The 24,071-nt window shown below is 37.1% G+C and overlaps 1 protein-coding gene across 2 annotated transcripts; it reads left to right on the forward strand.

Annotated features, from left to right (window-relative positions):
• Positions 1 to 19,407: 19,407 nt before the first annotated feature.
• atp23 (ATP23 metallopeptidase and ATP synthase assembly factor homolog) lies at positions 19,408 to 24,071 on the forward strand. Of its 2 annotated transcripts, none has more exons than XM_060889266.1 (6): positions 19,408 to 19,734; positions 21,850 to 21,895; positions 21,976 to 22,057; positions 22,265 to 22,402; positions 22,489 to 22,572; positions 23,444 to 24,071. In XM_060889266.1, exons 1-6 carry the CDS (start codon positions 19,584 to 19,586, stop codon positions 23,645 to 23,647), a joined length of 705 nt encoding a protein of 234 aa, XP_060745249.1. In that variant the 5' UTR covers positions 19,408 to 19,583; the 3' UTR covers positions 23,648 to 24,071. The 2 variants fall into 2 exon arrangements, with proteins under 2 accessions (XP_060745249.1, XP_060745250.1); XM_060889267.1 differs by having other exon boundaries at positions 19,641 to 19,734; positions 21,981 to 22,057.

Below are 24,071 nucleotides of genomic sequence, written 5' to 3' on the forward strand. Positions count from 1 at the left end.
ATATATTATATACAATATATTATATATAATAATAGACAAAATATTCTTAAGTGTGTGATAGCAGGTGATATTATTAGAGTTAGGGAAGCAAAGCAAACAAGAACCAAAGACCTCAAATGTGATAGTAATTGAACTGAAAAAGTTGCTGGGGGGGCACGGTGGCTTAGTGGTTAGCACGTTCGCCTCACACCTACAGGGTTGGGGGTTCGATTCCCACCTCCACCTTGTGTGTGTGGAGTTTGCATGTTCTCCCTGTGCCTCGGGGGTTTCCTCCGGGTACTCCGGTTTCCTCCCCCGGTCCAAAGACATGCATGGTAGGTTGATTGGCATCTCTGGAAAATTGTCCGTAGTGTGTGATTGTGTGAGTGAATGAGAGTGTGTGTGTGTGCCCTGTGATGGGTTGGCACTCCGTCCAGGGTGTATCCTGCCTTGATGCCCGATGACGCCTGAGATAGGCACAGGCTCCCCGTGACCCGAGGTAGTTCGGATAAGCGGTAGAAGATGAATGAATGAATGAATGAAGTTCCTGGTGCTGTTAGTTTTGGGAAGTCAAAACTAGTCAGTAAAACAAATGCAAATGCACTTCTGTAGTACTGTATCTCAGTTTAAAAATAAGATAACTAGGCCCAGGTTTGTAGCAGTTTTAATTACATTTATGAATATGCTTGTAATGTTACGGTTAAAACACTCTCCAATATAACCCTATAAGTAATAATCATAAAAATTCAGCACTTCATATATTATTTTGGCTTTTGTGAATCTTAAATCATGCTTGAAATCTAATTTTCCATGAATCGGGCATTATAAGGTTATGAAAAATATATGTTTTAGTGTCCAACAGCATTTACTCAACTCATAAACAACAGGAAGTTGCATCCAAAGAGGATTATGTGAAGAAGAAAAGAATTGTATATATTTATCCAGTTTTGCCATGGTTTTTTCTAATTAAGGAGTAAAAACACTCAGAACACTAGATGTGTTGGAAGCTTCAGCAGCCTTACAAACAGCCTGAGAGGAACGCAGTGCAGGAAAACCAAGCACAAAGCCCAACACCTGGAGCACAGCTGGTGAGGAGTGCTGACATAGTGATGAACTACGGAGATGAACAAATAAAGACTGATCAAAGATCCAGCTCATCCATGAAGATCAACAAAGTCTTAAAAGTCAAAATGTACAGATACTTTCGTCCAGACCGGCAGCCAAACTGAGACTTTTCTGTCAGGGTAAGATGAGAGGTTATGTTTAATTAAAACCAAAAAAAAAAAGTCATCAGCAACACCCATTGGGTCCTTGTTTTTCTTTCTATTCTCATTCCAAAAATGAGATTATTTTTCACCAAAGCCAAAAGCAACTTTCATTAAAAGCTCTTAACTCTTAAATATTTTTATTTAAAGCTTTAAAAATTTCATCCAAGTCACTATAAGAGACAGACGTTACGGTCAAAATCCCCCAAAACAGTCTGTGTGCTGATCAAGTAGAAACCGACAGACGCAAACAAAACAAGAAAAGTTTCTACGAAGGAAAAAAAGGAACACAATCTAAATTCCAAAATAATACTGTTTTTGATTTCTGGCTCCAGTGAAACTAGACAGGAAATTGGCCATTCTTTGGACCATCAGTGTCTGGTGACAAGTTGATCCAGAACCAGCCATCTTCTTGTAGTCAGAGTCACTGCTTGCACCAAGGGGATTCGAGTCTAGGAGGGTGTGAAGTTTAATTCTATTCTATTCATTAGCCCCATGAGATTTGTTAGGAAAGGGAAATCGCATCTCTATATGTCTGTGAACTCAGATCCTCCAGAGACTCATCCCAATATCTTCTATTCTATGGGTCATGGGTAAAGGGCATATGACTGAGCAATCAAATTAGGTTTTTCACCCAATTTCAAGTAGCAATCCTTGAAACTCTAATGAGGAATATAGGATATAAGAAGCTACTAGATCATGTAAACACTCGTGCTTCCTATACAGCGCACAGTAAGGCTACAGTGTAAATGCTCCACCTCTACCAAAAATCCCTTTATTTTCTGTAGCACTTATCATACCCAGGGTCAAAAGGAGGCTGAAGTCTATACCAGTCGACTCTGGGCACGAGGTGAGGAACACAGGACAGGGCGCCAAACCATTACAGGGTTCAGTTACACACATGCACACGCTACAGAAAAGTTAGAGACCCAACTACAAAATTATAAAAGCAGGATATGAAAAATCTTAGATGAAATTCATTCATTTTCTACCTCTTATCCAAACTACCTCGGGTCACGGGGAGCCTGTGCCTATCTCAGTCGTCATCGGGCATCAAGGCAGGATACACCCTGGACAGAGTGCCAACCCATCGCAGGGCACACACACACACTCTCATTCACTCACGCAATCACACACTATGGACAATTTTCCAGAGATGCCAATCAACATACCATGCATGTCTTTGGACCGGAGGAGGAAACCGGAGTACCCGGAGGAAACCCCCGAGGCACGGGGAGAACATGCAAACTCCAGATGAAATTCAACGTCTCTAAAATAACACTGGCTTTAAAAACAGCCGTATGAGAAGTCAAGTGATGAGTAGAATGTTGTTCAGGCTGAAGCATCAGAATAAGGCTAATTCCGAGCGGATTTACTCTTCTGTGTTAGCAGATCAGATAATACAGCTGAGCAACTTGCAATCAAAAGGTACAATTTAAAGTGAACAAGGATTTAGGTTTTATCAGGTATTTAACATTTGTTATTGATTCCTCTTGACCTTCTTTCCTCAGACCATCCAAGAAGCAAGGAAACAAGCTGGTGTTCTATAGAAAGAAAGAAGAAACACCCCTTGTTTTATGCAGATGGAGTCAACAGGCCCTGACCTGAAGCCTGTAGGGCAGAATGACGCTTTGATCCACACTGTGACTAAGCAGAGGAAATGAATTTAGCATGCCACAGCCTTATCTTACAGTTAGACATTTGGAATTTCATAGCTAATTTGCACTCATTGTTACCAGATGTGGAAACACAGACACTGAATGTTTGCAGTAATAGATGGCTATAGGCAGCCTGATGAATTCCTCTGTGCAGGAAATAAAAAACAATCCCTATACATTACCTTCTATCAGGCTCGAATTATTTGTAGAAAATAATTATTTGAATTTTTTTTTTTTTTTTTTTTTTTGAAATAATGAATACAGGATCTTCTGGTCTTCTGTGTTAATGCCTAACACCACTGTTTAATACTGAGTCACTTTCGCCTTTTTTCCTCTGCTTCTCAGTCTCGCTGCTTTCACGCTTTCCTTTGTCTTTCCTAAAGCATTGGTGGGGCTTGTATAATTAAAAGCAGTCCTTTTTCCGCCTTGCAGATGTTGTAATAAATCATGTTCTGGCCCTGCCTGAGCAACTGGCTGTCTGACAATAACATTCTCCCCACCTTCCCTGTCTCATATAGAAGTAAGGAGGGAAGTAAAAGAAAACTGGAAGACACAGACTCTTTAATAATTCATTAACTCTCCTTGTTTTTTTTCTTCTTCTTGCGTCCCTTCCTTACATCTAAAAGTGCATTTTCCAACTGAGATGTTCTTGCTCAATAGAGCGTTACATTTCTTCACAGAGCTGTAACTCATAGGAGATTTTACACTTTCCAGACACGGGGTGCACAAAGCAGGGGTAAAAAAAAAAGCATGACTTTATATGTAGGGATATTATACCACACACAGCTGTGTTAAGATATAATTTAAGAAACATCATTCTACGTTCTACATGTCTACACAATGTTCTAGGCATTCTATTGGTCAGTAAAAGAAAATCTCAAATTTCTTTCTTTTCTTAGAAAGGTCTTGTTTCAAACTTGCTTTACCATGAAACTTTCCCTCAAAGTTTCATTATTCTCTTCTTCTTTTAAACCTGCTAGGTGACTGAACTCTATATACCCAGACTATAGCCAAATTTCATTGTCTTTAATAAACACATTCTGTAACTTTATATTCTTTGCCAGAGTTGAGACGTTTAGATTTATGTGGGCAAAGATAAAACAGCAGGTTATACTGATATGCTGGCAGGCTGTACCTGTGACCTTGAGAATGTTTTTCATCTCATGGGAAGAGAATTGTCACTAAAAATCCACGGGCGAGATGCATTTTGTGAAAGAAACCTCTGCGATTATTTAGCAAAACAAACAAGACTTGCACTGACATGAGTGCGGATGAAGATCTGACGAACTGGATCAACTTTTTTTTTATTACCAGTCATAAATTCTAACAGTCACTATTGTGAACCATAATAGCATATTGTTGAAGATGACAAATCCAGCCAGGGAATAATCCCAATAAATTTGCAGGTAAGTGTGTAAAGTTGGCTGTGTTCAGGTTTTCGTAAATTGATGGGTCTGGACATATCCAAAATAGTGAAAGGTATGCCTTCAGGGAACAGGAAAGGAAAGAGAAAGGGAAGAGAGGAGGAATGCAGTTGGAAGAGAGGTGGTCCTGGTGTTTGTTTTAAATCCAGGTGGTTTCCTTTTTCTATGTCAGAGTTCAACAGCTACTGTGATTTTTTAACATTCTCTCACCAAATGTACAGACAGACAGACAGACAGACAGACAGATAGATAGATAGATAGATAGATAGATAGATAGATAGATAGATAGATAGACAGATAGATAGATAGATAGATAGATAGATAGATAGATCGATCGATCGATCGATCGATAGATAGATAGATAGATAGATAGATAGATACTGATAGATAGATAGATAGATAGATAGATAGATAGATAGATAGATAGATAGATAGATACTGATAGATAGATAGATAGATAGATAGATAGATAGATAGATAGATAGATAGATAGATAGATACTTATAGATAGATAGATAGATAGATAGATAGATAGATACTTATAGATAGATAGATAGATAGATAGATAGATAGATAGATAGATAGATAGATAGATAGATAGATAGATAGATAGATAGATTGATTTGATTCAAAATATGCATGTAATGCACAATGGTAAAGAAATAAAGAAAGCTAATTTTCCATTTATTTAAAATAATAAAGTTACAATGTGTGATATTGCTATTTTGCTCCTAAGTCAGCAAAAGTGATAATCACTGGTTTAATGTTAAGCAAAATAATCATAGATATTTCTTGTACTCTTATTATTATACAGCTCTACACACAAAGGAACAACGAAACCACACACAGTTCATTGATTTGGTCCTCTAGGGCAAGGGTTCAAAAACCTGCTCATGGACTACCCTCTGTCGTGCACTGTGCTCCTGCTCAAACACCCCCACTTCATCACAGGAAGGGCTATTATTTAGCTGATTAGTTGAATCAGGAGTGTGGTAGCAGGAAAAACACATGCAGGACAGGGAGTCCTCCAGGACCAGGGCTGGGAAACTGTGCTCACAGAGATCTGTTCATGGTTCAGTGTAATGCCCTACAACAAAGTGTTTTCCTGTGAAAGAAAGAACTCTAACTACAAGGAACTACGTACAAGCAGCCTGACATCTCTACCAGAATACTTTATTTTCCTATTTCTATCCTTCATTCACATGTGAATGAACCCATGATGGTTTACATAATCACCAGGAGGTTCATCCATTGTCTAAGTGCCGAATTGAGTTCTTCATCCCAACCAAAGCTTCTTAACACTGCATCCATAGTGGGAATGTTCAATCTTAAAGATTTCCTTGGAAACAAATTCAACTAAAATGATTTAATCCATAGCTTGAATGTATTTAAATGGTCACCATTTTAGACTTCTGAGAGCTCCATATATTGTTAGTATATGTGTTTCCTCCTTAACTATATCTACTGGGGTGTGTTTGTGTACTGTATGTATTTGAGATTAGTGTGTTGTATAGTGTGATGTACAGGCTTTATCTTACAGATAATATGCACGAATCCATCATCCATGCCAATCCTGCTCCAGTTCAGGGTGCTATGGCAGCGCAAAACAAGACAAACATCTGATATTAAGTGCTGCTTTGCTGTTTCAACTCTACAGAGACGTCTGGAGCCTCCTAAACGCCCAGATTCAATTATGAGAGTGTGGGAATTCCCCACGTCTCTCTGTGCAGAGACAGAACTTCAGGATGACACTCCTAAAGGATTTAGATCACCAGTCCCAGCTGGATTTGTGTCCTTTGTCCTGGTGTTGATTGATGAATGTAAACTGATTTCTATTAAGCTGCATCTGATGGTTTCTCTAAGCCAAACGTACACTGAGCACTGGAGACATAATTTGAAGTGTAGCCAGCCCACCCAGAAGAGAATTATAGCTCACTTTAAATAAGGATCATACTGAAATACTACTCTATGCACTTATTGAAGCTGTAAGTTATAAGCTATATCTTACACAGCAGCTTCTCTGTACCTCTTGACCCTGCATATTGGCCCTCTTTTCCTTTCTGTATCCAAATGATTCTCAAGCATGTAGAAATATGGCTTACTAGTTCAACAGAAAGTCTAAGTGTGCTGTTCATCTAGGTTGCCATTGCACTCGTTTTCATAACATAGAGTTTTTTAATGCTTTCCAGATGCTTTGGAAAGGGAGAGAGAGTTATAGAGGCTCCGTTTCTGTGTTAGATAATGTCTTGGCACAGTGAAAAGGATTTTAGAAAAAATAAATACTATCTAAAAAAAAATAATAAATAGGTTACAGAGGATGACTCTATAGCGCCCCCAATGTTAAAAACTACAGATGATAGAAAGCTTCTCACCAACATTAGGGTTTTTGCAGAACCACATGAAATGCAAGGGGCAGAGAGAAACATCTGTGTGTGTGTGTGTGTGTGTGTGTGCGTGCGTGCGTGCGTGTGTGTGTGTGTGTGTGTGTGTGTGTGTGTGTGTGTGTGTGTGATATAAATCTGCTGACTATTTACCAGGTGTAGAACTAATTTTAAGTAGATGTGCATGGAATAGTTGTTAGAGTACTAGGTTGGCAATCATAAGTTTCCACAGAATTGAACTAGTTACAGAGAGAGAGAGAGAGAGAGAGAGAGAGAGAGAGAGAGAGAGAGAGAGAGAGAGAGAGAGAGAGAGAGAGAGAGAGAGAGAGAGAGAGAGAGAGATCAATCTTGCACTGACTCCAATTATTCTAATGGATTTGGGAGCCAATAATTGTTACCAAACATTGTGTTTAAAGCAGAAATGGACAAGAAAAAAAGCAGAGACATTGCTGGCTTGTCAGAAATCCTGGAATTTCTTCATTTTTCAGGGGGTTGGGGAAAAATGGAAATGTGTTTAAATTCACTCTTGGAACAAAATATTTTTTTTTTTGTTTTAAAAAAGAAAAGAAAAGAAAGGAAAAGTCTATATGTGTTCATATGTACGTCTTTGAATCAGCTTTATGGAAACAGACACACTGTGTTCAATATAAATAAATAAATAAATAAATAAATAGACTTCAGTACAGTTTACATCCAAACAGTCACTTATACATATGAACACTCATGATTTAATTTAATAGAGTTAATGAATTGGCAAATTAGCTGTTCAGCTACAAAATGAATATTTTCAGTACATCAGTTAATGTTATGAAGGTTTATAGACTGAAATATGAACACAGAATAAAATGATCAAATGAAATAAACAAAACACTTTGACAGACAAGCCGAAAAACAGCACGTTAAGAAGTCAGGGTCAAAGCACAGGGTCAGTTAAGGTTCAGCTCCCTGGAGTAGTGCTCAATAGTGGCAGAAACACAACTTACTGATCAGTAACCCAGAGCCTTAACCATTGACTATGTTTTCTAGATGTACCTCATTTTCTGTGTACAGTTTAGAAATAAGCATCCAAACAATCCCAGGTTTATAAGCCAGGTTGCCAATAGTAACAGTAGTGAAGTATATGACATTTTCCTCTATCCATCATTTTTAATGAAATTTTTAATACTGTTAGATAAATTGATGAAATTCTAGTTCTTCATTTGGTTTAGTTTAGCATCTGTTCTTAAGAACAGATGCCTCTGATGGGGTTTGGTTTCTACAAGCTGCTGTATGTGCTGGTATCTTGTACAGTGTGAATTAATGATATAATATTATACACAGTTTCGGTGTCTGCAAACAAGATGTCTGCGCTTATTTTCGAACAATTCTTTTCTGCCGTGTCCTTGATCCAGGAAGCGTATCAGTGTAGTGCAGTCTACCGAAACTCACATACACATATGTAAATCCATTCACTGACTGAACAGTACATGCTTTGTAACATGATACATTATTGTGCTGCATATATTCATCCAGGTGTAAAGATAAACTGGATAAGGAACGATCTTCAGATTCGCTGTGCAAACCAGGAAATCATGGTCTCCGTAGTCTCATTAGGCTTGCGTCAGTTTGATGTTGATCTTTTCAATGCAAAATGAACCTGATGAACTTTTTCCTCTCATCAGTAATCATCTGACGATCACTGGAATGCATGTTCTTGTTCAAAGGCATTTGACATAGTCAATGGTGATCGTAACCCATTTATGATGAAGCAAGATGAAGTGGAGATCATTTTCTTCATAGGACATTGGCAGTTTGAATTATGCATTTTGGTTAAAAAATTGATTTATGGAGTAGTAAGCTTTGACTAACTTAGTGAAAATGACTAAGTTGGACCTTTCATGCAAAAAAAAGGAAACATGAAGAAAAAAATATTTTTAAAGAAGAAACATCTTTCAAGTAACCCTTTCAGATGGTTTGTGTGTGTGTGTGTGTGTGTGTACAGCTCAAACAGTGACTCCATTAAACCTGCATGCCCCATAAACTCCAAATGAACACAAAGTCTTGTAACTTTCATTACACACCAACTGTACAGAGGCCACGCCAACACACAACACTACACACAACTCTACAACCCACCATACTGCTTTCAAAGAAATCTTTATAGAAACAGCAGGACTTTGTGTCCTAAGATTATCCTAAATTAGTCACATTTTTATGTGTTTTTTCTTTCGGGACACTGTCTCTGCAAGTTTCTCTTGTGCTATTTTTTGCCTTTGGTTCCAGATGAATCTTCAAAGTGGACTCGGAGAGACGTACTTCAAAAGCACAGATTCCGTGGCTTTCAAAGTGTGGTAATTACCGGGGCGCGAACACACATGCTTGCCATATTGTAGCAGTCAAACACCCAATTTTAATCCTCGCACCACAGTTTGATTGTTCTAACACCCACAATGACTGGCAGCGTAGCTTTAAATGAACAGTATAGAGGAATAAAACATGGACATTTAGGCATTCCACATTAGCTTGGACATGAAGGCACTCTAGGTTAGCTTGGAAATGAAGGCGTTCCAACTCAGCATAGTGTTCTAGCTTAGCATGGACATGAAGGCATACTAGCTTAGCTTGATAAACTTGACATCATTTAGATGTTCTAGTTTTGACTGAACATTAAGGCGTTTTAGCTTAGATTGGACATTTAGGCACTCTAGCTTAGATTGGACATTTAGGTGCACTAACTTAGACGGGACATTTAGGTGCTCTAACTTAGATTGGATATTTCATTCATTCATTCATTCATTCATTCATTCATTCATTCATCTTCTACCGCTTATCCGAACTACCTCGGGTCACGCGGAGCCTGTGCCTATCTCAGGCATCATCGGACATCAAGGTAGGATACACCCTGGACAGAGTGCCAACCCATCGCAGGGCACACACACTCTCATTCACTCACACACTCACACACTAGGGACAATTTTCCAGAGATGCCAATCAACCTACCATGCATGTCTTTGGACCGGGGGAGGAAACCGGAGTACCCGGAGGAAACCCCCTAGGCACGGGGAGAACATGTAAACTCCACACACACAAGGCGGAGGCGGGAATCGAAGCCCGACCCTGGAGGTGTGAGGCGAACGTGCTAACCACTAAGCCACCGTGCCCCCAGATTGGATATTTAGGTGTTTTAAATTATATTGGACATTTAGGCATACTAACTTGGTAACCTAGTGGTTAAGGCGTTGGACTACTGACCAGAAGGTCCTGAGTTCACATCCCAGCTCCAGCAAGCTGCCACTGCTGGGCCCCTGAGCAAGGCCCTTAACCCTCAATTGTTCAGTTGTATAAATTAAAATAAACTGTAAATCACTTTGGATAAGGGTGTCATGTAAATGTAATTTACATTGGACATTTAGGCATACTAGCTTAGATTGGACGTTTTAAGGCATTCTGTCTTTTAGACATATTAGACATTTACGTGTTCTAATGTATATTGGACGTATATATAGGTGTTCTAACATAGATTGGACTTTTAGGCCTACAGACTCTGATTGGACATTAAGGCATTCTGTCTTAGATTGGACATGTAGGCATTCTAGCTTAGATTGGACATTAAAGCATTCTGTCTTAAATTGGACATTTAGGTACTCTAACTTAGATTGGATATTTAGGTGTTCTTAGATAACTTAGATACCATCTAACGTAGATGGCAAAGTTGTTCTACTTTGAACCGTTTTCCAAAAAGCTGACTCTTGGCTGTTCTTCATAGGATGTAAGGGATGTAAGGGACTCCTTCAGAGGCACTTTCTATGGTGCCCAATGCTACATTACTGTAGAAACGATATCAGAAAATTGGAAGAAAAAAATTGTTAAACAGTAAACAGAGCAACTAAGATTTATATGTAGAAGTGAGAAATTAAAGGAAAAATAATGGCTGTGACTGTGTTAAGTGATGTTTAGTTAATGACTGTGTTAAGTGATGTTTGTTTAATATGCATTGGCTAATGCTTCTTTGCTACATGACACATTAAAAAATGAAATCCACATAGATTAGTTAAAATGAATTATAGCACGTTGCTAAATGTTGATACTTCATGTCTCCAGGTGTAAATACTTGAACTGGTGAATGAGAGCTAGCATAAAGAAACCCCACACCCAAATTGAATAACTTTTTCATTTTTCTTTTTCTTCACTTTCTTTCTTTTGACCTCTTTTTTTAGCTTTTGCTCTTTTTAAGCCTTTGTGCTTTTCACTTTCCAACTGTTCTTCTCTTGACAAGCATTCCTTCTAAACCATTTCCATACGCTTACGAATCAAACTTGCAAACATCTGCATTTTCCATCAGAAGTGGTTTTTAAAGAGGCTGTGAGTTTAAAGAGCAGTGGGGAGAGTGGGGGTGACTCGATAAATGCTTGCCGTGGCAAAGACGGCTACTCCGTGATTCAGAGGAGTGCTCATTTATGTGGATTTAAACATCTTGAATGATTCCAAAAACAGTAAGGAGAGAAAAGGGCAAGGCAAAGGCAACCCCATGACCAAAGGCTATGAATCAAAACAGTGGTTTGTTCAGCCATCTACTACACAGCTTTTTATTCTGAAGGAAGATTTGTGCATGATACAGACTCATAAATATCACACACTCAATACTGAACTAATTTAAAAGTGAGTTTAAGATTTCCCGAGTGAGTTATTACTACTGTAAAAATGTTTGCATCGAATAAAACTGTTCTTGTGTACAGCTATTCTTTATTTTAGTTAACTGAAACAGTTTTCACTAATGTATTGCTGTTATTTAGAATTAATAACAATAATAAAAATCATCATCATCATCATCATCATTGTATTTGAAAATGTTTGCCTGCTACTTTTCTATTCAATAATTATGAAGTTATTATAACTTTATTGTCATGTACAATATTAATTCTGCTCAATTCTATTATATACATTATGTACTGTATGTTTTCTACTGACAAAAAAAGTGAAGTCGTTCTTCTCTTCTCTAATGTATAAATGGGAAATTTATGAAATAAACACAAGTGTTCAGCGTACTATTGATCTAATCAGTGTCTAGTCTAATCGCACTGGTAAATTAGTGAATCTTTGAAAAATTCACCCTGCAGTTTTAGTACAAGGTTTGTAGTTACATCTTCTATATCTACTAATGTTTCTGTTATTCCATCCTTTAAGGCAGTGTTGGCTCAGTGGGTAAGGTACTGGATTACTGATCAGAAGGTTATGAGTTTAAATCCCTGCATTGCCACAGTGTTGTTGCTGCTGGGGCCTTAAGCAAGTACCTACATATGGGGTTCATAAACATTTCTCTTAGCTTTTAGAAAACAGTTATAGATGCTTTATAAGAAGGCTTATGTTAAAACTCCTCAGGTGACAGATTTCATGCAATGTCTCATAGGAAAGGATGAAGAATTACATGATTCTTTTATTAAGCAACGTTAGACCATTTAGAAAAAGATCTATGGCACATTTTATCTGCTGACAAACTTCCTCCCTACTGTAAATGAGCTCTGAGGACCTTTTTCTTCCTTTTTTCCTTTAGTGCATTGTTGCTAAGAGCACAGCTTGGGTTTCTTTGAAAGATGTGTGTGTTAAACTAGATTAGACTAGGGAAGTAATCTGTGCTTCTCCACATTTATAAAACCCTGGACATTTATTCAAGCAAGACACCCTAACGTCTGTTGTAGTAAAACAAGAAATGTATGAATTTAATAAACATAACATTCTATACCATGATGTTCAGTATAACACTGTACAAGGCCGTTATCTTTTCCATGTGTAAACCAAAATGAGGCTCAGGACTCTAAAATTTCCCACTTCAGTGCTTTTTAACTTTTGCTAGTTGCAGTGAAAGATAATAAATCAGTGCAGTGTCCAACATAATAAAATACATGTTTCATGTTATGCTCGTTAAGTTTGTACTTATTGTTAGAATTCATAGTGAACAAGCTGAAATAATCCATTCAGAAACAATTGGAAGCTCTACCTGATGGATGATGGATGGAGAGCATAATATGGACAGCAGCATCTGATAGATTTTTTATCCACGTTCAACTCCGACCTCAGTATGTGTGCTAATCCGACTCCAAACTAGCTGAGAGAGATCAGATAGTGATACGCAACCTCTGAAAGAATACTGCGCCAAATGGACAGCAAAGATAACCCCATTACTGATTTCTTTTATATAGACTGGGCAATTATGACAAGAGGAAAGACTTTCTCCAGTGTAGTCTTGTGTAGTTGTCTTCGGTCAAACATTTGAACATTTCAGACTAATAAATTGCATTTGAACAGCTTTCTTTACCATCTGCTTCACTGTTGTTTTCTCCACCACTCCAATTAGTCAAAAACTAATCAAAAACTATATCAGAACAGACTCGGTCTCCTGGGAAGGAGGTTTGTATAAACAATGTGGAATTACATGGGAATAAACACACTTCTTTAATAGTTTTAATGCAAAGCTGCAGTACTTGACTTGATTTTGCTGTTTGTTGTTAGTTTCCACCTTAATGAGCTGTTGCATGTTAGATGTTCAGTGGGGGGGGGGGGGGAATCTAAGCAAACATACTCAAAGGATCTGTAATTACTGAGTGAATTACAAATGTAATTACAGAAAATAAAAGGAACATAACCCTAAACAAGCTTTGCCACATTGGTGTAGCTTCAGCTTTAAATGGGAAAAGAATTGAAAACGTACACTTATTAGACTCTACATTTGTTATTGTTATGCTTTCCCAGTTTAATTGATTTCAAGTTGTTCTTCTCTGTAACCGTTGTATCCTCGGGGCTCGGGTATGGGCAATAACATCCAGTGCTCATTCACTATTGGAATAAAAAAAGTATTTTTTTGAAATTAGATGATAAGGGCATCACTTTAAATAAGAGAGTCTTAATGGACATAATCCTTTTACCTGCTGCTTTAAAGAAAAGTTTATATTTATTTATTTTAAGTTTATTTAGTTTATCCCTAATAAACACTTTTCATAAATACTAGTAATACCAAAGGGTAGTTTATGGATAAATATTATTTAAAACAATTGTCGTAAGGTCTATTACTGTTAAAATAAGGACAAACCAGAATTTGCAAGAATTTGCAGAATCTACAAACTATTTCAAATACAAGATATTAAAAAAATGTAGATGTTCCTCATAATTAGTATTTTCCTGTCTTTGTGTGTGTGTATTCACGTGCACAATACTTACTATGTCAGATGCTAAATATTGTCAAAATACATTCTCTCTTTCTTTTGTGTGGTTTCTGGTCGGTCTTATATGTAACCTGTTGGTGATTTGTAACTGGTTTGAGTATAATGTCTTGTAAGGGTTATTGTAGCATGGATAACTAAATAGAAAACTGTATCTTTACTGTCCTCTGGTGGCAAACACACACACACACACACACACACACACACACACACACACACACACACACACACATACACGCACACACACTCAAAAGAGAGTAAAAAATAGAAGAGAAGTAATTTATAATCATTTTCTTTAGAGTATTGCTCTCTCTCTCTCACTTACACACACACACACACACACACACACACACACACACACACACACACAGAGAGAGAGAGAGAGAGAGAGAGAGAGAGAGAGAGAGAGAGAGAGAGAGAGAGAGAATGCGCTTAAACAAATGTGATTATATTAAATCAACTATTACATAAAACAGACCACTAACTGAAAAAATTATTTAAACATAGATTTAAAAAACTTATATTTTACACAGAATAGTCATAACAATCAGACTACACTGAGCGGCCATTAGAGTGGATATTTTTTATCTCACTATATCATTAGTGTATTCTTTATATTTTTTTACGGGTAAATTTTAATTGCTGAAAGCCTGTGGCAACAAAACGCTTTGATACAAAGGCTGATTAGTTATAAGAGCTGTGCCCTGTGCACTGGTGCCTCGCAGTCATTGGTCCCTTACATCTCGGTAGATAATGAGACTGAGAGGTCAAAAAGTTGGTTTGTGGGAGGCAAAAGAAGGCCACCATCCCCACTAATGAACCCCCTGTGGATTTCAGTCTTGTTACAGTTAATGGCCATGCAAATCACAAACCCGGAGTGTCAATGAGCTCAGCGAAGAATAACACGCAAGCTGATGGTGGCATGTTTTCATGATCAAAAGCAGGTTGGAAACTAAAAGCAGTCTGCATGAAAGAGTTCAATGCCTTCAAAATCAAACTGTGCCAAAGACCATAGTGTTAGATTTACAGTTACATCTTCTATATCTACTAATGTTAGTTATTCCATCCTTTAAGTCAGTGTTGGCCCAGTGGGTAAGGTACAGGATTACTGATCAGAAGGTTATGAGTTTAAATCCCTGCACTGCCACAGTGTTGCAATGACCTACATATGGGTTTCATAACCATTCCACTAAGCTATTATTTACCTTCATTCAAACTAAAGCGATGCATTTTGCATTAAGCGATGCATAACGCTGTCTTTATTTGTGATAGTTGTATTTTACATCAGTTTTACTCACCTTAGTCAATGATAAACAATTTTATCATTTAAAATTATGATTATGAAATGCCAGAAATGCAAATAAAGAGAGAACTCGTTAATTTAGAAAAAGAGCTTTGATTAAAACTATTGATTAGTTGTTATTAGACTGTTATTAGTCTACTTAATTAGTCAACGTTTTGTATGCTGTCCTTTTTTTAGTCAGGTTCATGTCCCTGGACCTGCCCGAGGCCTGCAAGCAAAATGCGTGACAGAGCAGCCAGTGGCACACAGGGTCACCTTATACGGCTCAGAAGGGACAATTATTCTCTCTTTGTTCCTGGTACCTGTGGCCATTTGGACCACTGGGAGCTGTTATATATTGAAAATAACCTTTTAAGATCAGCAAGTACGGCTCTCAAACCTGTCCTTGAAGTAAGTAGCCTAGTTAAAGGAATAAGTTATAACTTACCACAGATGTAGTCTGCACATCAAGAATTTTTCTCTTTTTTTTTACTTTGTATTGAAGCTGTCGGTTTGGTAAAAACAAACAAAATTGATCGCAAAACTGAAAACTGGAAAGGCATCAGTTTTAACCTACTGCTTCTGACATCCAGCATGATCAAGGTCAAAACTAAAAGATTGTACATTATATTATACAGGTTAATACTATCGTGCAAGTGTATATATATTTTCTATTATTTACTTGTTTGTTTGTTTGTTTGTTTTATTTTATTTTTTTTACAGAATCGTATGCCAACCTGTCATGTTGCTTTGTACTATTTTAAGTGGTATAACTCAGAGATGGGGGACTCGAGTCATATGACTTGACTCGAGTCGGACTTAAGTCGCACATTTGAGACTTGAGACTTGCTTGACAAATATTAAAAAAAAGACTCGACTTGACTTTGACTTGACATTCATGACTTGAGACTTGACTCGGACTTGAGTTAAATGACTCGAAACAACTTGTTTTTTTGTTTGTTTGTTTTTTTTATCTGTTTTTAAACGCACGCAAGAGCGTAATCTAATCACGTGACGCAGCAGGCAAGCAGAGGGAGCGCGCGCACTAACTAATAAACCTTAACAGTCGTGACGAAACATGGAAGGTGCTACAGCAAAAATAATTAAGTTCAGGTACCGGGATTTTGTGCAAGATGAGAAGAGAAGAACAGCAGTATGTCAGAATCGCTCACAATTGAGTGACAAAGTTCTATCAAATTAATTTTTTTGCAAGCGCAATATAGTGTAAATAGTTGGTCACTGTTTATGTGGAAATGTCAGCTGTTTTGCAATAGAACTTATAATTGGTCTTCAGTGTTAGGCTTTGGGTGAAAAGCGTATGGATTTTTATGTGGATGCACATATATAAAAAACATAAATATAAATATATAAAATTTCAGAGTTGCAAGCACACACACACACACACACACACACACACACACACACACACACACACACACACACTCAATTTAAAGGGATAGTTCACGCAAAAATAAAAAAAAATTCTTTCATCATTTTCTCACCCTCATGATGTTACAAACCTGTATAAATGTATTTGTTTAGATGAACACACATGTAGATATTTTAAGGAATGTTTGTAACCAAACCCTTCATGAGCCCCATTCACTTCCATAGTATTCTTATTTCCCCACTATGGAAGTGAATGGGGCTCATGAATGGTTTGGTTATAAACAGTCCTCAAAATATCTACATGTGTGTTCATCTAAACAAATACATTTATACAGGTTTGTAACATCATGAGGGTGAGAAAATGGTGACAGAATTTTCATTTTTAGGTGAACTATCCCTTTAATATTAATAAATTACACTCACTCCAATCATCTCTCTCTCTCTCTCTCTCTCTCTCTCTCTCTCTCTCTCTCTCTCTCTCTCTCTCATAGTTAATTCACTTCAAGGTTTGTGGGATTCAATAATTTACGTTTTTTGATTGACGTGATTGATTGTTGTTATTATTCTGTTGTTAAAAAGGAAGGATCTAATGTAAGGATGTGTTCATGTCCCATTAAAAGGGAATGCCTGTTCAAAAAATGCAATTTGGTTGCAAAGAAACCATTGCACTTTTTTATATATACTTTTCCATGGTCTTCTGCCATGTTTGAGGCATATTGAAACTTTTCATGCTTTTATGTTGGCCTTATTTCAGCTACATTTACATCTTATTCTTTGTAGTTTTGATTTTTATTCATTTTTAGATTTTTATTGTATTTACAACTCACCTGGATGTGGACACCTTTTAAAAATAAATGCATATAATAATTTTTTGGTGCAAATAAAACTCTCATAGTCCATAAATACTGTAGATTTAACTTTGTTTAATATATACATTTAGTTAAATTATCAAACATATGTATGACTTGCCAGTGACTTGCTTGACTCAAGCTACGACTTGACTTGAATTGCTTGACATAAAGCAGTGACTTGACTTGACTTGACTTGACTTGACTTGACTCTCACAAAAAATGACTCGGACTTGCTTGAGACTTGAAGGTTAAGACTTGAGACTTACTTGAGACTTGCACATGTGTGACTTACTCCCACCTCTGGTATAACTGTTCATGTTGAACACGAATATATTTATTTTGTACTTACTGCATTTTGTTGCCTTACTTCTACATGTGTAATGACAATAAAGTTGAATCTAATCTAATCTAATCTTATCTAATCTAATCTTATCTTATCTTATCTTATCTTATCTAATCTAATCTAATATTATTATTTACTCTTTATTGTATCTTATATTTCTGCAGACTGAATATAGTTTTGAGGAAGTCGTTTTTGCTAATTGCATTGTAAGAGAAATGAATTATTAATTTTATGAACTATATAAAACTGGATATCTGACAGGGGAATTCATTAACTAACATTCAACCAAGAGAGGAAAACAGATTGCTCTCCGGAGCAGGCCGGGGTTTGCTATATGCTAATCATTTAATTAAAATTACATATCATTAGCAGGAGGATTCACATTATGGCTGTAAATAATAATTATTATAAAACTTTACTGTTGCTTGAAATGAACGGCTATATATAAATTCCTTACTTCTTATGATATTCTTAAACATACCCTAATGGTGTTCTCTCGCCAACAGTGTGAATTGGTTAATACTGTAATTGGTTTATATTGTAATAGAAATATTATCATTTTTAACAAAATATTAACAGCTGTTACAGTGGAAAGAAAATACAACTGTTGTCAGTTTGCACCACCAGCTGACATTCTGATGAGTTTGTATTTAACATCAAGGGAATCTGGCATTATACACAGGAAATCCCACAATGCACTGCTTTAGCTAGTATCTAAGGTACAGAATGGTGATTATTGTAGATGTTTACACCATTTTAACGTGCAAAATTCTCAGATGCATATAACAGTGAATAGGAACAATTTAAACACAATTCTAATCCAACTTCTTAAAGTCTAATTTGCAAGTAACTGCTGCCTCCTAGTGGCTGATCAACAAATTACACTTCACCTCATGACGGTCACCTTCTAGACACAGACATGATTTTATTTATATATATATATATATATATATATATATATATATATATATAAAAAAAATACAAAGCATTATTATAGCATTATTGTCTATTATCAGTGTAAGTGCATTTTAAATTTGACATAATTACAGAAAAAAAACTCCCTCCATTGGAAAGCAAGATAAAGGAAAGCAGATAAAAAAAAAATTATGTCTATTTAACTGGTGAACAGTGACCACAGGTTGGCCTATTTTAAAATGTATAGCCTCAGATACTATTTGTTTAGTTATTATAAATAAAAGTTTATAAATAAATATCATACAAATATTAGGTGGTAGATTTTACTGAGCATCTTGCAGAAAATCCCAAAAGCCAACATTATAATAATAATAATAATAATAATAATAATAATAATAATAATAATAATAATGATTATTATTATTATTATTATTATTATTATTATATTTTAATACAATATTTTTTAACATTTTTAATTTTTTTTGGTCAGTAAAATAACGTTACGGAAAATGGTTCTGTAATATTTAATTTTCGTTAAAGAAGTACTCTTACTATAATTACCTTAATTGTTATAATTTCAACTTTAATGAAATAATATAATATAATATAATATAATATAATATAATATAATATAATATAATATAATATAATATAATATAATATAATAAACGAGACTTTTTCACTTCCGCCTTTAAGTGACATCATACGCCACGCCCCCTAAGATATCAAAGATGGCGGACGCTTGAGCCACTTTAGCGCTATATCATTGAGGCTCTTCAGCATCACCTCATTTAGACCGTTACTGCTGATGACCACGTGACCTACAGACACCAACATGACCTCCTCCTAGACTGTAGGATCAGATATTTTGGCTGGAGTTGCGTGAAGGCGTCAGAGAGATCAATGGATCAGACTAAAGAGCAGAGTGATGATTATGGCTACAACTTGTTTCCGGAAAGAAAGACTAGCAAGTACAAGAAAGGCTCCATTGGGGAAAGCTTGTTCACCTTCAACCACAAATGTCAGATAATGCTGCATGTTGCAGTGGAGACAAGTAAGCAGCTACTAGCCATGACTATTAGTGTTTATTTTGTGTATGAATAAACATTAACTTAGTACATAAATCAGTGTGGATTATAGTGCAGAGAACGGTGTGTGTGTGTGTGTGTGTGTGTGTGTGTGTGTCTCTCTCTGTGTCTCTGTGTGTCTGTGTCTTGAGTGTGTGAGTGAGTGAGTGAGTGTATGTGTGAGTGAGTGTGTCTGTCTGTGTGTGAGTGAGTGAGTGAGTGTGTGTCTGTGTGTGAGTGAGTGAGTGTGTGTCTGTGTGTGAGTGAGTGAGTGTGTGAGTGTGTGTCTGTGTGTGAGTGAGTGAGTGAGTGTGTGTCTGTGTGTGTGTGAGTGAGTGAGTGTGTGTCTGTGTGTGAGTGAGTGTGTGAGTGAGTGACTGTGTGTGTGTGTCTGTGTGAGTGTGAGTGAGTGTGTGTGTCTGTGTGTGAGTGTGTGTCTGTGTGTGTGAGTGTGTGTCTGTGTGTGAGTGAGTGAGTGTGTGTCTGTGTGTGAGTGAGTGACTGTGTGTGTGTGTCTGTGTGTGAGTGAGTGACTGTGTGTGTGTCTGTGTGAGTGTGAGTGAGTGAGTGTGTGTCTGTGTGTGAGTGAGTGAGTGTGTGTCTGTGTGTGAGTGAGTGACTGTGTGTGTGTGTCTGTGTGAGTGTGAGTGAGTGTGTGTGTCTGTGTGTGAGTGAGTGTGTGTCTGTGTGTGTGAGTGTGTGTCTGTGTGTGAGTGAGTGACTGTGTGTGTGTGTCTGTGTGTGTGTGAGTGAGTGAGTGTGTGTCTGTGTGTGAGTGAGTGAGTGAGTGTGTGTCTGTGTGTGAGTGAGTGTGTGTCTGTGTGAGTGTGAGTGAGTGTGTGTGTGTCTGTGTGAGAGAGAGGGAGAGAGATATCGATTTAAGTCTGTTATCTTATGCTTCTCATATAACATATTAACAAAGATCTCTTGGTTCTCTGTAAGACACGTGTCTTTACATACAATACTGGTGAGTAATTAAGCTGAGAGCTTTTATAAGTGAATCACATCACTCATCATACCTGATCTCCCACCATGTTGTTTAAAAACAAAAGAAATAAAACAATTATGGAGCCATTGGCTGTACATCATGAGGCCCACTTTGGGAACATGTACAGATGTTTATGTACAGATGTGTACATGCACTAATAATATAGTCTGACACATGCATGGTGAGGAAGAAGCCCCTACTCCAAGACCAGTATAAAAAACAGCCTGAAGTTTGCAGTTGATCACCAGCATTCACCAGAATCACCAGAAAGTTTTCTGCTCAGATAAAACAAAAATGTATTGAATACAGAATGTCCAAGTGTGGATCACATGGAAAAGGGGACTGGTGCATGTTTGAATTTGAATGTCTTAGTTGTATGTCATGGGGACAGAGAGTTAATAAACAATGAACACAAAGGTCTTACCGTGCTGAATGGAGTGCATTGTCCACTTTAAGCTCATGCCAGTGTCTATAAACTACAATATGGATGAAGCCTCAGCTGTCTGCTCAGGAGACCCATCACACACCCTTAAAAATTCACTCGAACAGATAAAGTAGGAAGATTATTGTGTTAACTAAGATTTGCGATGCATGTATTTTATCCATGCATGTATTTTATCCATTGGCCAGCATTCATTCATTCATTCATTCATTCATCTTCTACCGCTTATCCGAACTACCTCTGGTCACGGGGAGCCTGTGCCTATCTCAGGCGTCATCGGGCATCAAGGCAGGATACACCCTGGACGGAGTGCCAACCCATCGCAGGGCACACACACACACACACTCTCATTCACTCACGCAATCACACACTAGGGACAATTTTCCAGAGATGCCAATCAACCTACCATGCATGTCTTTGGACTGAGGGAGGAAACCGGAGTACCCGGAGGAAACCCCCGAGGCACAGGGAGAACATGCAAACTCCACACACACAAGGTGGAGGCGGGAATCGAACCCCGACCCTGGAGGTGTGAGGCGAACGTGCTAACCACTTAGCCATTGGCCAGCAAATCGTTGTAAATGTTGTTTACTTTTATCTGTTTAGCAGATGCCTTGAGTTGTTGCTCACATGCAGTAGATATCCCTTAAATATCCCTTCTTTCCCTTTCAGATCCATATGCAAAAGTTCTTCTCGGCGCCCTGAAGAACTCGGGCTGGTACGTGCTGTCATTTCAGCAGCTTACAGCTTCAGTGACCATGTTTTCAGACATCTGACTTAAAATGTTGTCCTTCTCAGTGCAGTGTACAAAGACAGACATTTCTCCTGTGAGGACTGTGATGGAACCGTTAGCGGTGGCTTCGATGCCACAACTTCTCAAGTGAGAGGAACAAAAGCTGCTTGATAACGATCATATGTGATCAAATACATCAGTGATCTGAATAGAAATAAAAGAAATGAATATTTATTTTTATACCAATGACAACTATTATAATTATCAACCTGCTGTATTATCAGAATGATAAACATGAACATATCATCTAATTGAACATCGCTGAGAGATTAAAACAATTGTCATCTTGTGCAGATTGTGCTGTGTCAAAACAACATTCATCAACAGGCTCATATGAACAGAGTGGTCACGCACGAGCTCATCCACGCGTTTGATCACTGCCGTGCACACGTGGACTGGTTCAATAACTTCAAGCACTTGGCTTGTTCAGAGGTGAGATGGGCTTGTAGTAGTAACGCAGTCGCTTTTGTCTTTAAAGGGATCTAAACAGCCTTGTGCTTTTTCCCTTTTTTCTTTAGATTCGGGCAGCCAGTCTCAGTGGAGACTGTTCATTCAGCAATGAACTCGCCAGGTTTAATTTTGGCCTCAAAAAGCACCATCAGGTAAAGTGGCTATCCTGCATATTTCTGTAAAATAATTCAGATAAATTTAAATCAGTGGCTATGATTGCAAATGAAAAATGATTGGTTTATACGTGACTCGTTTACACTAGAAATCAGTGTGCTCTTCTTTGTGAGTGTGTGTAAAGTAAACACATAAGAACAACAACTATTGAAAACCTCAACTTGATCCACTTCAACTAACATCATTTGCATTGATTGACACACACACACACACACACACACACACACATATATATTATATATGTATATATATATATATATATATATATATATATATATATATATATATATATATATATATATATATGTATATGTATATATGGGATTTTTGTCAATAAGGAATTCAGCTTTTCCTAATCTTTTGAAAATCCAGTGAAAGATTTTTGTTTGGTTTACTTACACAAACTTTTACATTCAATTTTTTTAAAAGATTGGTAAATAAGGCCCAGTGTACATCATTTAAAGCATCGAGAAGCTAAAAATATACTACACTTTTTATACTTTTTTGTTTTTTGTATATTATGTATATTATCTATCTTATCTTAAATTGGACTGGAAAATTAGCCTTGTGAAATTTAAGTGTTAATAGGAAAAAAATATCAGCTTTTGTGTAGGAAAGCAAAATGAACATGCTGTAATCAAGGTCTAAGCCAGGCCTGAGATGAATATAACATTAAGATTTATATATCTTATATAATATTTATAAGTTAATATTTAGGACTGAACGAATAAACGGCTGAACTGACCCCAAACACCACTAACTAAGGTATCCGTATAAATTAGCTGGCCGAGAGAAAGAAGCCGCAATCTGTGTGGCGCCGCTAACCACATCTCTCCTCCCCTAATATAGGAGTGTGTGCGGGACCGTGCGACACGCTCCATCCTCGCCGTTAGGAAGATCAGCAAAGAGGATGCGGTGAAAACAGTCGACGAGGTGTTTGACAGTTGCTACAACGATCACGAACCCTTCGGCCGCATGCCACACAGTAAAAAAGACGCCAAGTTCGCCTACAGAGATTTCGAGAACAGGGACCGGTACTATGCAAACCTATAAAGTAGCGGTAGAGTCACACACCAGTGCGAATAAAGTGAAATATTTACCCTAATCCATGCAGCTTGCTATTTTATTACGTAATCCACTTGACTATTTAAATCGTTCTGTGATTTGTTATATTACATTAAATAAATTGTGAGTTTTGTTAAATGCTATGTAATGCTTTATTAAATATATATGCCAAAAAAAAAAACATTTTAAATCATATCAGGTGCATTAAATGAAGGAAAGACTATTTAGGAACTTTGTTATTATTAGTAGTTTTAATTGGTCACTACTATTATATATTACAATGTAATTTTAAACTTCTTTTTAAATTTATAATTGACAATATGATCAGAACAGATCTGTGACTAAAATCGATAAAGGGCATGTGTGGTACTTTCTGTATATTTACAACGATTATTACATACTTATGAAGATT

This window comes from Tachysurus vachellii, chromosome 16, assembly GCF_030014155.1.
Source record: "Tachysurus vachellii isolate PV-2020 chromosome 16, HZAU_Pvac_v1, whole genome shotgun sequence".
In the NCBI taxonomy this organism is placed as follows: Eukaryota; Metazoa; Chordata; class Actinopteri; order Siluriformes; family Bagridae; genus Tachysurus; species Tachysurus vachellii.

Coding starts and splice junctions, on each gene's coding strand:
- atp23 (XM_060889266.1), top strand. CDS start 19,584: ATGGATCAGACTAAAGAGCAGAGTGATGATTATGGCTACAACTTGTTT. Junction 21,896..21,975: donor GCCCTGAAGAACTCGGGCTG/GTACGTGCTGTC, acceptor TGTCCTTCTCAG/TGCAGTGTACAAAGACAGAC. Junction 22,573..23,443: donor GCCTCAAAAAGCACCATCAG/GTAAAGTGGCTA, acceptor CCCCTAATATAG/GAGTGTGTGCGGGACCGTGC.